The following is a 15,091-nucleotide window of genomic DNA, read 5'->3' on the forward strand; positions in this document are numbered from 1 at the left end:
TTAAACACCTCAAAATGTTACTATCAAATTTAGAAGAAACTCAAAAAAATATACTTGATTTAAAGATAGATACTCAAAAAAATATACTTGCTGGAAATATAGAAGAAGATTCTTCACCTGAACAGTATACCAGATTCTTTTGGTTTGCTCTCTTGCTGGAAATATGCCATGATGGGTCAAATATACTAGATTCTTCCTTTAGATTCTTCATTTTACAGTGGCTCCATTCATTCGGTCGTCGTTGCCACTGTTGATGAAGATTGGAATGGCGGAGAGAGAGAAGAAGAAAGAGAAAAGACGAAGAAGGTAATAGGGGGTTCAGTGTTGTGTCTCCAGCAATTGTTGGGCTCCGATAGGAATTGAAGAAGAGCTTGGGAATGGGCTCCGATGGAGAGAGAGAGAGAAAGGGGTCTCTTCAAATTTTGAAATTTGGAAGAGAGACAGATTTTGAGATGAGAGGAGTAGGTGTGAGGGATATATTTTGAGATATTTTGGAACTTACATTTTGCACCATTAGATCTTGATGGTAATTGATCTCAACCATTAAAATGTCCAAATAGGACAAATGAGAGTAAGACATTTTCAGCCATTGGATTGAATCAATCTAATGGTCCATATGTTGACACATATACATTTTGAGCCTTGAATTCAAACCAAGCCTTCCATTGTTATATAGATTTTTTTATGGAAAGCTAGTTGATCCGTGTGTTATCTCTCTCTCTCTTTTTTTTTGTGTCTTTTTTATTTATTTATATTTTATTATGTACAAAATAAATTTTATTAACTATTGATAAAAAATTATACATTTTTTTACTCAAGTGGCTATCGATATTCAATCAAGTAGTTGTGATCATCAATGTGGACTTTGTGATGGATCCATAGAGGCCCAACAAGTGTGATTTAAACGAGCAGTGACTAGAATCTCATACGATAGTAGGTGGTGTTTGATTAAGTAGTACTCGTTGAGTAGTAAGAGGTGTTTGATTGAATAGTAAGTCGAGTTTGGTAGAGTAGCAACTAACGTGTCATTAAGGCCTCGTTTGGGAACATATTATTTTATTAACTTATTGATTTTTTACAAAAAGATGTGCAGAAAAGTAGAGAGAGTAATGTGAAAACTTATAGTAACTTTGTGGTGTTTTGGCTAAAATGTATAGTTGACAAACGATGCCTAAGTAGTAAATGAAATCTCATTAAACATCAATCAGTGTTTGATTGAATAGTAAGTAAAATTTGATAGAGTAGTAAGTGGAATTTGATTGAATAATAAATCAAGCTATATGTAGCCACCAAAATAAAATTTAATTGAGTAGAAAGTGAAAATTCATTAAATAGTAAGTGAAGTGTAGTGAAGTAATAAGTGCAAGATGATTGAGTAGCAAGTGGAATTTAATTGAGTAATAAGTAAATTCTAATGAAATAACAAGCAAAAACTCATTAATAACAAGTACGGTTTAATTGAATAGTAAATGAAGTCTAATGAAGTAATAAGTAGAAACTCATCGAGTAGTAAGTGGAGTCCAGTGAATTAGTGAGTAGAAGCTCGTTGAGTGGCAAGTAAAGTTTAATTGAGTAATAAGTCGAGTTTGATTGAGCAGTAAGCGGAGTCTCATTGAATAGTAAGTTAAGTTTATTGAGCAATTTGTGGAGTCTTGTTGATTAGTAATTAAGATTTAATTGAGTAGTAAGTCATGTCTGATTAAGTAGTAAGTCAAGTCTCATTAAATAGGATATATGAAAAATGTTTGGTAATTTTTATAAATTTAGATATTTTAAAAATACCTAATATATTCAAAAAATTTATTTAAGAATTTGATGGAGTAGAATGGCAAGTTATGTTTAAGTGGCAAGTTATGTTTAATTGAATAACAGTAGAATTATGTTTAAACAATCATGTAAATTACTTTTATTTATAAAATGATAGCACATTGCAACCCCAAGGGGTATGGCTTAGTGGGTAGAAAAGACAATCAAAAGATTTACCACCAAAGAGATTGCAAGTTGGAATCCCACGAAGGCCAAACATTCCTAATTTTGGGATCGCTGGAGGTTTGCCTGGCTATTAACTTTAGAGCCCTAGGATTAGTAGAGGTGCGCGTAAGCTGGCCTGAACATCCAGATATCAAAAAAAAAAAAAAAAAAAAATGACTCTACTTAAGATTATAAGTAGTATTTTGCGATTATGTTGTAAAATTACTCCTTTAGTTTGATTTAGTTTTAAGATTTTTATAGTTTTTTTTTAACAAAATTTTTTATAGTTTGATTCTAAATTTCATAAATCTGTAGGAAAAACATTTGGTCATTGATTTATTAAACAAACTAAAATGAATCATGCTCACTCCTAATAAAGAAGTTTGCTACTTAATATGACTCTACTTACCATTTGTTGGGAGTGAATTTACTATTAAATACAATTAATCTAATAAATTTAATATAATTACAATGATTTCTCTTTTAATAAAATAAAAACAATCATAATTAATGCAAATAATATGTAAATATAAGGTCATTTTACAATACACGTCCTTTTTGGAGTATGTACCATTAGTGATGACACAAATGTCATAATTAAACTACTTTAAGTTATAACTAAAACAAAATGTGGGTCATAACTAAATATAATCAAAAACTTTTTCGGTCATAATTTTAAAAGGATAAATTATCAATAGGTTCTAATAGTTGGACTTAATTCTCGTCAAGTCCTATTAAAAATAAGTCTTGATAAAATTATCGTTAAAAATAATTTTTTTGTGACAGTTTTTTATGTCGCTAAAAATTGACAATTAACTTTTTTTTTGTCATGATTTTTTATAAATTGTCGTTAAAACTTATAATTAGTGACATTTTTGTATGACAAATTTTTTTCATAGGACCTATTAGACAATAATTCTATTTATTAGAATTTACACGTAAGTACCTCTAATTAAAATAATAATCATAATCAAAATTATAATAAATCATACCAAGGGTAATAACCAAATATCATATAAGGCATATAACTAAAGAGCTCTTCAATCATAATCAAAATTAAAATTACAAGAGGTTATAATTCAGGCATAATTAACACAACAAATTATAGTCAAAGACCACAAATGTTATAACTGGACATATGATATATATCAAAAAATAGAAGGTGTATTATAGAATTTTCGTGTAAATATAAGAATAAATACGAATATATTACAACTAATAAAATACTATTGAAAAATTAGTTAAATTTTATTTAAAGTAAAATTTGAAAAAAAATTAATATAATTATATCAAATTTAAAAAAATTTAATACTATAATTATAAATCTTAAAAAAGATTAGTCTAATTTTTTTTTATTTAAGTGATTTAATTGCATCCACTCATCACCTGTTAGTTCTAAAAAAAAAAAAAAAAAAAAGTCAAATCACATCACCGGTTTTACCGGTGACGCCGATGACCCATACCTGTTGGTTTAATATACCACTTAACGTTATAGTAGTCAGACCCACAATATCCTACATTATTGAAAAACTAATTGCTATTCAAGTTCAGGATAACAATAAAAATCTTATTTTATTTTTATTTATTTGTAGATGAAAAGCGGTTTTAATCTTGTATATATGGTCAAGTATCCTACATTATTGAAAAGCTATATGCTTAAAAAACTAATTGCTATTCAAGTTCTGGTTAATAATAAAATTTTATTTTATTTTATTTATTTATAGATGAAAAGCGATTTTAATCTTGTATATATAGTCAAGCCTATTTTTCTTGAAAAACTAATTGCTATTCAAGTTCAGGTTAATATTAAAATCTTATTTTATTTTATTTATTTATAGATGAAAAGCGGTTTTAATTTTGTATATATGGCCAGGTATCCTGCATTATTGAAAAGCTATATGCTTAGAAAAATATCTTGAAAAACTAATTGCAATTCAAGTTCAGGTTAACAATAAAATCTTATTTTATTTTATTTTATTTATTTATAGATGAAAAACAGTTTTAATCTTGTATATATGGTCAAGTCTATAATGGTTACATCCCATTGAATTTTAGCCAATTGAGTTGGGGGTGGCATGGGGAATATGATGTAGGTGTGTTGGGGGGGGGGGGGGTGGTGGAGATGGGATGGGTGACGGTGATGGTGACGGTGACGGTGACGGTGACGGTGACGGTGGATGAATTTGTTGCGGTGTTAGGGATAGGGTGATTAGCTTTGTGAAAAAAAAAGAAATTTGTGGAGGAAAAAAAATAGAGAAGGTAAAATGAGTAAGAGGAAAAATAATCTTGTTAAGTTTAAGTACTTTTAATTTTGTTTAAAAAAAATAAATGATCGAATTTAACTCTGATATAATAAGATACATTCTTAAAATAAATCTAGATTAAACACAATTTTTTTAGGATTAAATTGTGGATATCTAAATTTATTGCCTAAAGGAACATTCCATTCGATGCCTTTGGAAGTATGAGAATCATTCATTATTTCTACTAAATTGAGATTATTGTTCGCAGTCATTATTTCTTTGAAAATTTTCGTACTTTTTAGAATGGGTAACTTGCCTTGAGATTGGAAAAAATATATCATATAACATTAATTGAATTTTTTGAAGTTTTAATTTATATAGGGTTGTTTTGGAAAATTAGTTAAAAATTCATTTTTTGATTTAAATTTTTTTTTAAAAAAAAAGCGTGCAAAAAAATATAAAGGTAATGTGATTCAAAATAGATTAAAAGCTAAATTGACTTTTAACTATGTTTCCAAATTAAGCCATAATAATTAATATTCTATTAGTAAGTTGTTAACTATTTGATATCTTTTGGGATTTGATTCTCTGTAGTTGAGAATCCAACTAGGGAGGTATTGTTGAGTTTAGGTGAGATCATTTTGGGATCAATTTTAATAATTCAAATTTTTTATTTTATTTTATAGGATCGGTTGAGTAGGACACCTATGTAAAAAATTGAGATGATTGGATATTGTTAGTCATAAGATTGAGGCGCAATTGTCTTCAAAAAATTATAAGATCTCTTTTTAAAATTATAATTGTGATTTATATTAATACGATTAATATTTAATTAATTTAATTTTTTTTCATAAATAATTTATTAAACGAATCTATCACGACCCAAATCCGCCCATATGGGTTTAGCACCGTAACCGGCCAGTAATCCGTGATTACCGATGGCCTGCTTAACAATAATAATAGTAATACTGAGTACAGGGGCTGGCGGAAGTCAAAACAGTAATAAAAATGTCCAATGAGCTGTGATAGTCAGTATGCAAAAAGACTTTTCATATATATTCATATTCAGAACCAAAACAGTATATACATACATATACAATCATCCAGGACAGGGACCTAATCCCTATTAGAACAGTACAGTACAGGTACAGTCAGTCTATACAAAAATAGAGACAGAAAGGATGAATCTAAAACATCCTAAAGAGCTCTAGCATGAAGGACTTGAAACCTCTCAGTGAGGCACAGTGGTTGGCTTGACAAAAAGGGAGTTAAACCCAATGCTCCTAGCTTCGATCTGGTGCCTGGACACCTACATATATATATAAACAGTGAGCTAAAGCCCAGTGAATAACATATGCGTAAAGAGGTTAAGAATGAATGTCCTTTCAGTATTTAAAACAGTCAGTTATAACAGTATATCAGTCATAACAGTCATATGTGGTACATCCCATAGCAAAACAGTATAGTAGGTCTTAACAGACCGAACAGTCAGTTGATGGCCATCATATCAGTAAACAGTAGTGGTTCCAAACATGGGAACTGACAGAGATCTTTGTGACAGTAGCAGTACAGTACAGTAATAGTAAATTGCTATGGATGCCACGAATACAGTTTGTAAATAGGACAAGCATTCATTCAGTAAGAAATATCATTTCAGAAAGCAGTACAGTTTATCATTTAGAAAATATTCATGATTGAATATATTTTTACAACATTGTTACTCATAGAGTTCTGGGCTACAGATAGGCTAGTGAGCGTCCTCGGATGCCAACCCTACACAGTTACAGGATGAACACACACAAAGTTGCATGCTTGGGAATCAATGACTTAGTCCCTAACTTGACTCGGTGCGGTTCTACATCAATATCCTCAGTAAGATGCCTTAAACTAGGCCTAGGAATGCCTAGGATGAAATGATGATGCAAAGATGTACTTTAAAACACTTTTCAAAATTTTCAGAAAACAGGGGTCTCGCTCGAGTGTGGCTTTCTTCGCTCAAGCGAGCTTGCCAAAACAGTGGGGTCGCTCGAGCGTGGACTTCCTCGCTCGAGCGGTCTATAAAAATGCAAAAAGTGCTGGATGTTAAAAATTTCCGCTCGACGCTCGCTTGAGCGTGAGACACAGTCTTCGCTCGAGCGTAGGTTCTCTCGCTCGAGCCTGCGTCGTGTGCACCAAAAACCTGAGAGCTTGCAATTTACGCTCGAGCCATCATTCATTCGCTCGAGCGGAGCTCTGAACAAACGATGGTCGCTCGAGCGTGGAATCCTTCGCTCGGGCGAGGAAGCCAAATTCTGAAATTTCCAGATTTGCCTTCAAAACTCAAACCAAGCATTCAACACCTCAAAACTCAATCTCCTAGGCCCATTTTCTGGAAAACACTTGAAAACCAACAATATGGCATGTTTCAAAGATTAATTTGCAAAATCAATGCCCAAAGGTAGTTCAATTGAACCCATTTTCAAACAAAACTTCAAGAACATGATGTACATGCAACATGCATGAATTTAATCAATTTCAAAGCTTCTAATACAAGAACAAATGAGTCAATCCTTCAAAAAACATGATGAATTCATGAACTATAATCAAGATATGGACATGCATGTAGCAATTTTCATGAAAACAACCTCAAAATGCTAGAATATGTACATGCATGCATGATTTAAGCTTCAATTTAACATTTTGAACCAATTCTAGACTCTAATCACCAAACTTCCATGAAACATGCAAGATACAACTTAAATACAAGTTCAAGAAGGTGATTCTCCTACCTCAGGTCCTCAATTTCAAGAACGGAAGCTCAATTGTGCAATCTACTCTTCAATTCTTCAAGTTCTCCAGGTAATTCTCTAGATGAAACCAAACTTCTCCTCTCTCACTCTCTCCTACGGTTTTTGGTCTCAAAATGGCTGAGGAAAAGTGTGAATCAAGTCTCAAAGGTGTCTTAACAAGTGGCCCACTAAATGGCAAATTTGGTAAATAAGCTAACTAATGTAATTTACCATTATTTAATCTAATTTAATCATTCTAAATCACATTTCAATCAAATCTAGCATAAAATCATATAAATTCTAATTAACATAAGACACATATCAATTTCTGATTCGGCCGCCGATAAGCCCTTCAATTCACAGTTCGACACTTAAAACATGAATAGGTCAATTAACAGTCAAACAGATAGAAATGTGTTTAAACTAATACACCCAATCAATCAGTTCAGAATGTCAGTCAAACCGGTTACTTAATCATGTTCAGTCACAGTTTAGCAGTAATCAGTGGTATTATCAGTAAACAGTGGTGAGGGTTGTCACAGAATCGTATACGCTGAATCATTTAAATAAATAAAATGAGAACCAAATTGAGCTTATTTAGACTCATATTGTATTTTTTTAAAAAAATTGTAATTTGCCCGTTTAAAAACTTCCATTTAATTTTAATTAATGTATTGTAATGAATCTAAACCATTCATTTGATATTTTTAAATAGGGTAAATTACACTGACACCTCCTGAGGTTTAGGTTGATTACAGTTCCCTCCTCATCTTTCAGAAGTTATATCTCCCCTCCTGAGATTTAAAGTTTCATTACAGATTCCCCCCTCAGCAATTTAATTTTTTTAAATACTAATTTTTCCCTCATTGGGTAAATTACATTGACACCTCTCACATTTTAGAAATTACAATCTCCTCCCTAAGGTTTAAAGTAGCATTACCAATTGCCCACTCGGTTAGTATTAGTTGGAAAAAAAATTATTTGAAAAAAAAATTAATAATTTTTTTTTTGTTCGTAAAATTTTTAAATTTCTGTTTAAATACTAACGTCACCTATTTTTTGAATTTACATTTTTTCCTCAAATTTACAAACTGAGACAATCATTTATAAACTAAAAAAATTATCAAACAAGTTTTTATGGCAGTTTTTAAAATTTTTGTAAATATAAATTGACAACTGAAAAACAAAATGGTTACCAAACAGGCTTTAGATGGTAAAAATGTCGTAAAATTAACAAATAATTAAATAAGTTACCAACGTAAGAAATGACTTATCAAAAGATTCTTAGGCTATGTATGGTTTGATTTTTAGAAATTTTTTTAAATTAAAAATTAATTTGGTTAAGAAATAAAAAATAAAAAATAATTATCATTTTTATATAATTTTTATCTTTCGAGTGGTTATAAATAATTTTTTACAAATTAAATTGAAACATCTATACGTATGTGTATAATCTACCCAAAAGTTAAAATGATAATTATTTTTTACCCTTAAATGATAATTATTTTTTATTTTTTATTTCTTAACCAAATTAACTTTTAATTTAATTTTTTTTTTTCTAAAAATTAAACCATACATAGCCTAAGAATCTTTTGATAAGTTATTTCTTACATTGGTAGCTTATTTAATTATTTGTTAATTTTATGACATTTTTACCATCTGAGACCTATTTGGTAATCATTTCATTTTCAGTTTTCAATTTATATTTACAAAAATTTTAAAAACTGTTATAAAATTTTGTTTGATAATTTTTTTGGTTTATAAATGGTTGTCTCAGTTTGTAAATTTAAAGAAAAAACGTAAATTCAAAAAATATGTTTACGTTGCTTTTTAAACAAAAATATTAAAAATTTTACTAACAAATTTTTTTTTAATTAATTTTTTTTTTAACTAATACTACCTGAGTGGCCAATTGATAATGTTACTTTAAACCTTATGGAGGAGATTGTAATTTCTAAAATGTGAGGGGTGTCAGTGTAATTTATCCAATGAGGACAAAATTGGTATTTAAAAAAATTAAATTGCTGAAGGGGGAAATCTGTAATGAAACTTTAAATCTTACGGGGGAGATGTAATTTTCAAAAGGTGAGGGAGGAACTGTAATAAACATAAATCTAAGGGGGTGTCAGTGTAATTTACCCTTTTAAATAAAAAGGACATTTACACATAAGTCCTAATTTATGAACTTATATTTCATTAAATCCTAATTAAAATATTTTAGACCTTTAAGTTTTATTAAATTTTTAATAGTCGGAATTGCGCTTCAAATAATAATCGTTCATTTATGATTATCTATAAACGAATATGATGATTTGACATTTATTTTGATTTTCAAAACTTTAAAACAACTTTCAAATTGAAAAAACTAAAAAAAAAATTATGTGGAAAACAAAAAAAAAAAGCTAATCACTCTGTTTGGTTTTAGTTTTTAGAGTTCATTTTTCAGAAAATTGTACTCTTTGTTTTCTATATATTTTTTATTTTCACTGTTTTTTTTTTTAAATTTTTAGATACACCTAATATAAATACACTTAAAAAGTACAATATTTGTGAAAAAATATATTTAAAAAATTCAATAAATACCAAAATTATAAAAAATACAAAAATTCAATACATTTTTTAAATATTTTTATGTAGTTATTAATTTTTTTAAATATTTTTTCACAAATATCTTATTATTTAGATATATCTAAGTAAGGTGTATCTAAAATAATAAAAAATTACTTAAAATTTTAAAAATATTCACTAAAAATAAAAAAATACGAAAAATAAAAAATTCAATTTCTAGAAAATTGAAACCAAAAACACTGAATATTTTTTAAAAAAAATTAAAAAACTAAATTATTTTTTTGTGCAAAACTGAAAATTTTGTGATAGAACATTGATATACAACACTGAAACAAAAATCTTTAAAAATGAAAAAAATGATAATGTTATCAGTTTTGAAACTGAAAAAAATGTTAATATTTTTGGTTTTATTAGATAGTTGAATCAAACCAATAAGTAGAAGGGTAAAATCGTTTAATCTCATATTCATTTTTTTTTCATTAGTTAGTGAAACATTTATCTAAAATGTTACTATGTAAAATTGATAACGTTTTTATTTTTAAAAATTAGAAAAAACTAATCACGTTGGTTGTTTTTATTTTTCAAAAAACACTTTTCAGAAAATTTTACTTTCTTATTTTTTGTATTTTTTTAATTTTTAATGAATTTTTTTAATATTTTAAGCAATTTTTTACTTTTTAGACACACTTAACATAAATACACCTAAAAATTAAAAAATTGTAAAAAAAATCTTTTAAAAATTCACTAAATATCAAAAATACAAAAAAATATAAGAATTCAGTACATTTTTTATATTTTTATGTATTTATTAATTTTTTAAAATATTTTTTTACAATTTTTTTACTTTTTTGATACATCTAAGTAAGGTGTATCTAAAAAAGTAAAAAAAAAAATTTAAGATTTTAAAAATATTCATTAAAAACAAAAAAATACGAAAATTAAAAAATTCAGTTTTTAAAAAACTTAATACAGAAAACTCAAACTAAACACACTAAATAATATTCTCAATTATTAAGTCAAAAAAGTATAAGGAAAATCTGAATTACCATAACATTTATAAATTAAACTTTTACATAATTAACACAAAATAAAATTCTGATTAATTAAATTTGTAGTATTCTTCAACTGATTTTATCCATCCAAACCTTAACAAAACGACGACACATCAACATGGTACACCCATTTGATTGGATTCTCCGAAAACTCAAGGCCAGAACACTGTAATCATCTCTCTCTCTCTCTCTCTCTCTCTCTCTCGAGTTGAGATCTTCTCATTGGCTCTCTCTTTGCGGCTTTACTTGTAACGGTGGATCTCTTCTTGTCTTTTTATTTAGAATGGTGAAGATATACTTTGGATTAATTTAACAATTTAAATTTGATTATTTAAAAATAAAAAAATATAAATTTATTTTTTTCATCTAAATTTAATTAAATAAGTAAGGGCATCTCCAATGCACTAAGCATATAATACTTGTTAGTTAAAACGTTTAATGTGATTCATTTTTTTTAATTTCAATGCATTAACCATATGATTAGGCATTTTGACTCAATTCATATTGATTAGTTATATGTAACTAGCCTTCAATACTAAACAAAATATATTCAATCATTAGAATCATTCCCTCTATCTTTATTGTTGATAACATTCTGTAAAATTAATAATATTTAAATAAATAATTAAAATAAAGAGCTATAAAACATGACAGATAAAATAAAATATATACGTAAATAGGTAAAATGGCTGCTATCATTGGAGAGGCTATAAGGAGATATAGAGATAACCAGGAGAGGAAGTCTACTGCTCTCTCTCTTCCCCACCATCACCATGAATCACTTCCTCAATAACTCTCTCTCTCGCTTCATTGGTAGTGTGAATCGAATTCAACCAATACTTACATCCATTCAATTTTCTCGTCAATTTTCCGGAAATCTCGAACGGGACCCGTGTGAATCGGTGGAGGGTCTGGTCCGATGTCCAGCTAACCACGTTCCTCTCTCTCCCATAACCTTCCTGGAGCGATCTGCAAAGGTTTACAGAGACAGAACATCGCTTGTGTACGGTTCTGTGAAGTACACTTGGAAGGAGACTCATGAGCGATGTCTCAGACTCGCCTCTGCTCTCACCCACTTGGGGATTTCCCCTGGAGATGTTGTAAGTTTGCTTCTTTCACTTTCTTTGTTTTCTGAATTTCCACTTGCATGTTCAAATGCATATTTTTTTTTTATATTCTGATGCTTCATTGCTTGTTTAGTTTTTGCTATGATTTTGTTCTTTTGGTGAATTAGTAGACAAAGTGGTGCTCAATGGCAGAGCATGTAATTTAGTTTTCCGATTTCATTTGATTTCTCAATGTTTGGTTCTAATATGTGTTGAAATTCAGTGGAATAGTAACAACAAAGACTATTTGTAGCAAATTGATTAAGTTATTATGTACTGATATTTGCTTCAAACTTAGTTTGATTTCTTGGTGGATCAAATGAATACTTGAAATGTACCTTCTTTATGAAACATTGTATTTGTCAGTCTGATATCCACACGGTAATTGATTCAGAAGAAGAAATGGTTTTTATCATCACTGCCAGTGAATTTGAATTTGGTTCTCATTGTTTAAGTGACTATATTATATTATATCCATTCCAGGCCAAACAAAACCATTTTTATCTTCTTAATATGAATTTGATTTGATTTGATTTTTTTTTTGGGGATAAATAAACATTAAATTTTATTAGAATAGAAGCATCAACATAATGAATTTGAATTTTACCAAGCTTTGACTCTTTTGATTACATTTTCAGTACAGTCTTCTCTCTCCTCAGGAGCGGAGCGCAGGCCAAAAAGAATGCAGTGGTTCCCGCTGGGTGGATGGTGGGTTGGGCCGGGTTTAGATAACTTAAATAATCGTTTAATATAGGACAATTGTACCAATAAACAAATTATACAATACCAGTGATGGTCTCAATTTAGACATGCTAACCACTTCTCATTAGCCCATATAATTATTTGAATATTAGTCAGGTGACTTAGATTCGTAAGTTTCACAAGTGGTTCAATTGAAAAATTATAGGAACCACACACGAGACCAATCTAGTTTCTCTAACAAAATTTCACTGCTATAACATATGAGACCAATCAAGTAAACTATATTCCTTGTTTATTGCAAAGTTAATTTGGGGTTTTTGATTTTGGAGGGAAACCCTTGTGCAAAGTGGGTTTTCCAAAATTTTGATGGGGTCAAATTGAGTTTGGGGGACCATTATATGAAAGGTAGCCCTTACATAAAAGTGGGCAATCTCATGGTTCTGAATTCAGTACATCAATCAGTTGTCTTTTGCCACTTAAAAGGCAGGAACCTATACTGTGAACAAAGTTTATGGGAAAGAAATAATTACTGCATATTAGTGTTTTTGACTTCCTTTAGAACATATTAATCCAAACTTGCAAACTGTTTTATAGCGGCAAGGTTTTCGACACAAAATTTTAAATTTCTTGTCCATGTGCATTAATGAAAATCAAAATTCTTGAAGTCGATAGCCACTTACTTCTTGTTCACTATCCTTTTCTGTTCTTCTCTTTTCCAATTGCACTATATCATATTCAATTCTCTGTACGTTTCTGCGTGGCATATCCTATTTCTTCATTTTTAAATTTCCAAATCTTTGAGTAGGTAGCAACGTTGGCCCCTAATATTCCAGCAATGCATGAGCTGCATTTTGCGGTACCAATGGCTGGAGCAGTTATTTGTACACTTAATACACGCCATGATTCAGCTATGCTGTCAGTCCTACTGAGACATTCAGAAGCCAAGGTCATTTTTGTAGATTACCAGTTACTGGAAATTGCTCGTGGAGCACTTGATCTTCTTGTAAGTACAGAATCGAAACTTCCTATTTTAGTGTTAGTTCCTGAATCTGATGACTCATCTCAAACAACTATTACTTCTGATACTTATGAATACGAGAGACTCTTGGCAAGTGGACATACAGAATTTTCCATAAGACGGCCAAGAAATGAATTGGATCCTATCAGTGTAAATTATACTTCTGGCACAACTTCACTTCCCAAAGGAGTTGTTTATAGTCACAGAGGTGCCTATCTCAATGCCTTCGCGACATTTTTTCTTCATGGAATGGGCTCAATGCCTGTTTATCTTTGGACAGTGCCTATGTTTCACTGCAACGGGTGGTGCCTCATTTGGGGACTCACAGCCCTCGGTGGCACTAACATATGCCTTAGAAGTGTCTCTCCTAAAGCCATTTTTCAAAATATTGCTCTCCACAAGGTGACACACATGGGTGGCGCACCAACTGTCTTGAACATGATTGTAAATTCGCCTTCAAATGACCGATGCCCACTTCCCCACAAGGTTGAAGTAATGACGGGTGGTGCACCACCTCCTCCACAGATACTTCTTAAGATGGAGGAGCTCGGTTTTGGACTATCTCACTTGTATGGACTTACAGAAACTTATGGTCCTGGGACATCTTGTGTATGGAAGCCTGAATGGGACTCTTTGCCTCAAGATGAACGATTAAAGCTAAAAGCACGACAAGGAGTTCAACATCTCGGTCTAGAAGAAGTAGACATCAAAGATTCTATCACCATGAAAAGCATACCGGCTGATGGAAAGACGGTTGGTGAGGTTATGTTCAGAGGAAACACAGTAATGAGTGGATACCTCAAAGATTTGGAAGCGACACAAGAGGCTTTCAGGGGTGGGTGGTTCAGAAGTGGTGATCTTGCTGTGAAACACCCTGACGGGTATATAGAAGTCAAGGACCGCTCGAAGGATATTATAATCTCTGGGGGTGAGAATATTAGCAGTGTAGAGGTAGAGACGACGTTGTTTAGTCATCCGGCTGTGCTTGAAGCTGCGGTGGTTGCTAGACCGGATGATCACTGGGGTCAGACGCCTTGCGCCTTTGTGAAGTTGAAGGAGGGATTCAGTGTCGATGCTCAAGAGGTAATCAAGTTCTGCAGGGATCGTTTGCCACATTATATGGCACCCCGGACAGTCATTTTTGAAGATCTTCCTAAAACTTCAACTGGGAAGGTGCAGAAGTTTGTTCTGAGGGAGAAGGCAAAAGCTTTGGGCAGCCTTTTCTAAGTGGAAAGAATAAACTTCCCTTCTTGTTGTACTTTTTATTTTTTAATTTATAAATATTTATGGTGGTGAAATGGAAAATTACTGAATAATTTTTTCATGTTCTCATTCAGGTTTCATTCACTTGACAGAACAAGAAGAAATTTTGCTGTTGAGCAAAGATGGGCAAATTTGTGATTCTTTAAGATTCCACAAATAGTATAGCTGCTTCTGGTGGATTTCACTACGTATATATATTTCGGGAGAAATCTTCCAAGAACTTCTTAAATCGGTAACAAGTTGTCAATAACATCTAAATGCAAATAAAAATATAGTTCAAAAGTACTTTTGTTTAAATTGTCAACAAACTAATACATTTTTTCAAACATCTTAAATGCAATCAAAATTCCAATAACATAATTAGTCCTATAACTCTAATATATTTTTCAACCAACTAAGA

At 30.6% G+C, this 15,091-nt stretch overlaps 1 protein-coding gene across 2 annotated transcripts; it reads left to right on the forward strand.

Annotated features, from left to right (window-relative positions):
* The first annotated feature begins 11,003 nt into the window (after window positions 1–11,003).
* On the forward strand, window positions 11,004–14,973 carry LOC114308281 (butanoate--CoA ligase AAE1). Of its 2 annotated transcripts, XM_028253841.2 has the most exons (3): window positions 11,280–11,702; window positions 13,216–14,511; window positions 14,766–14,973. In XM_028253841.2, the coding sequence occupies exons 1-3, from the start codon at window positions 11,376–11,378 to the stop codon at window positions 14,778–14,780; spliced, it is 1,638 nt and encodes a 545-aa protein (XP_028109642.2). In that variant the 5' UTR covers window positions 11,280–11,375; the 3' UTR covers window positions 14,781–14,973. The 2 variants fall into 2 exon arrangements, with proteins under 2 accessions (XP_028109640.2, XP_028109642.2); XM_028253839.2 differs by lacking the exon at window positions 14,766–14,973 and having other exon boundaries at window positions 11,004–11,702; window positions 13,216–14,758.
* The last annotated feature ends 118 nt before the right edge of the window (window positions 14,974–15,091 follow it).

The sequence above is a fragment of the Camellia sinensis genome, chromosome 1 (assembly GCF_055761805.1).
Source record: "Camellia sinensis isolate YWXY chromosome 1, ASM5576180v1, whole genome shotgun sequence".
NCBI lineage: Eukaryota > Viridiplantae > Streptophyta > Magnoliopsida > Ericales > Theaceae > Camellia > Camellia sinensis.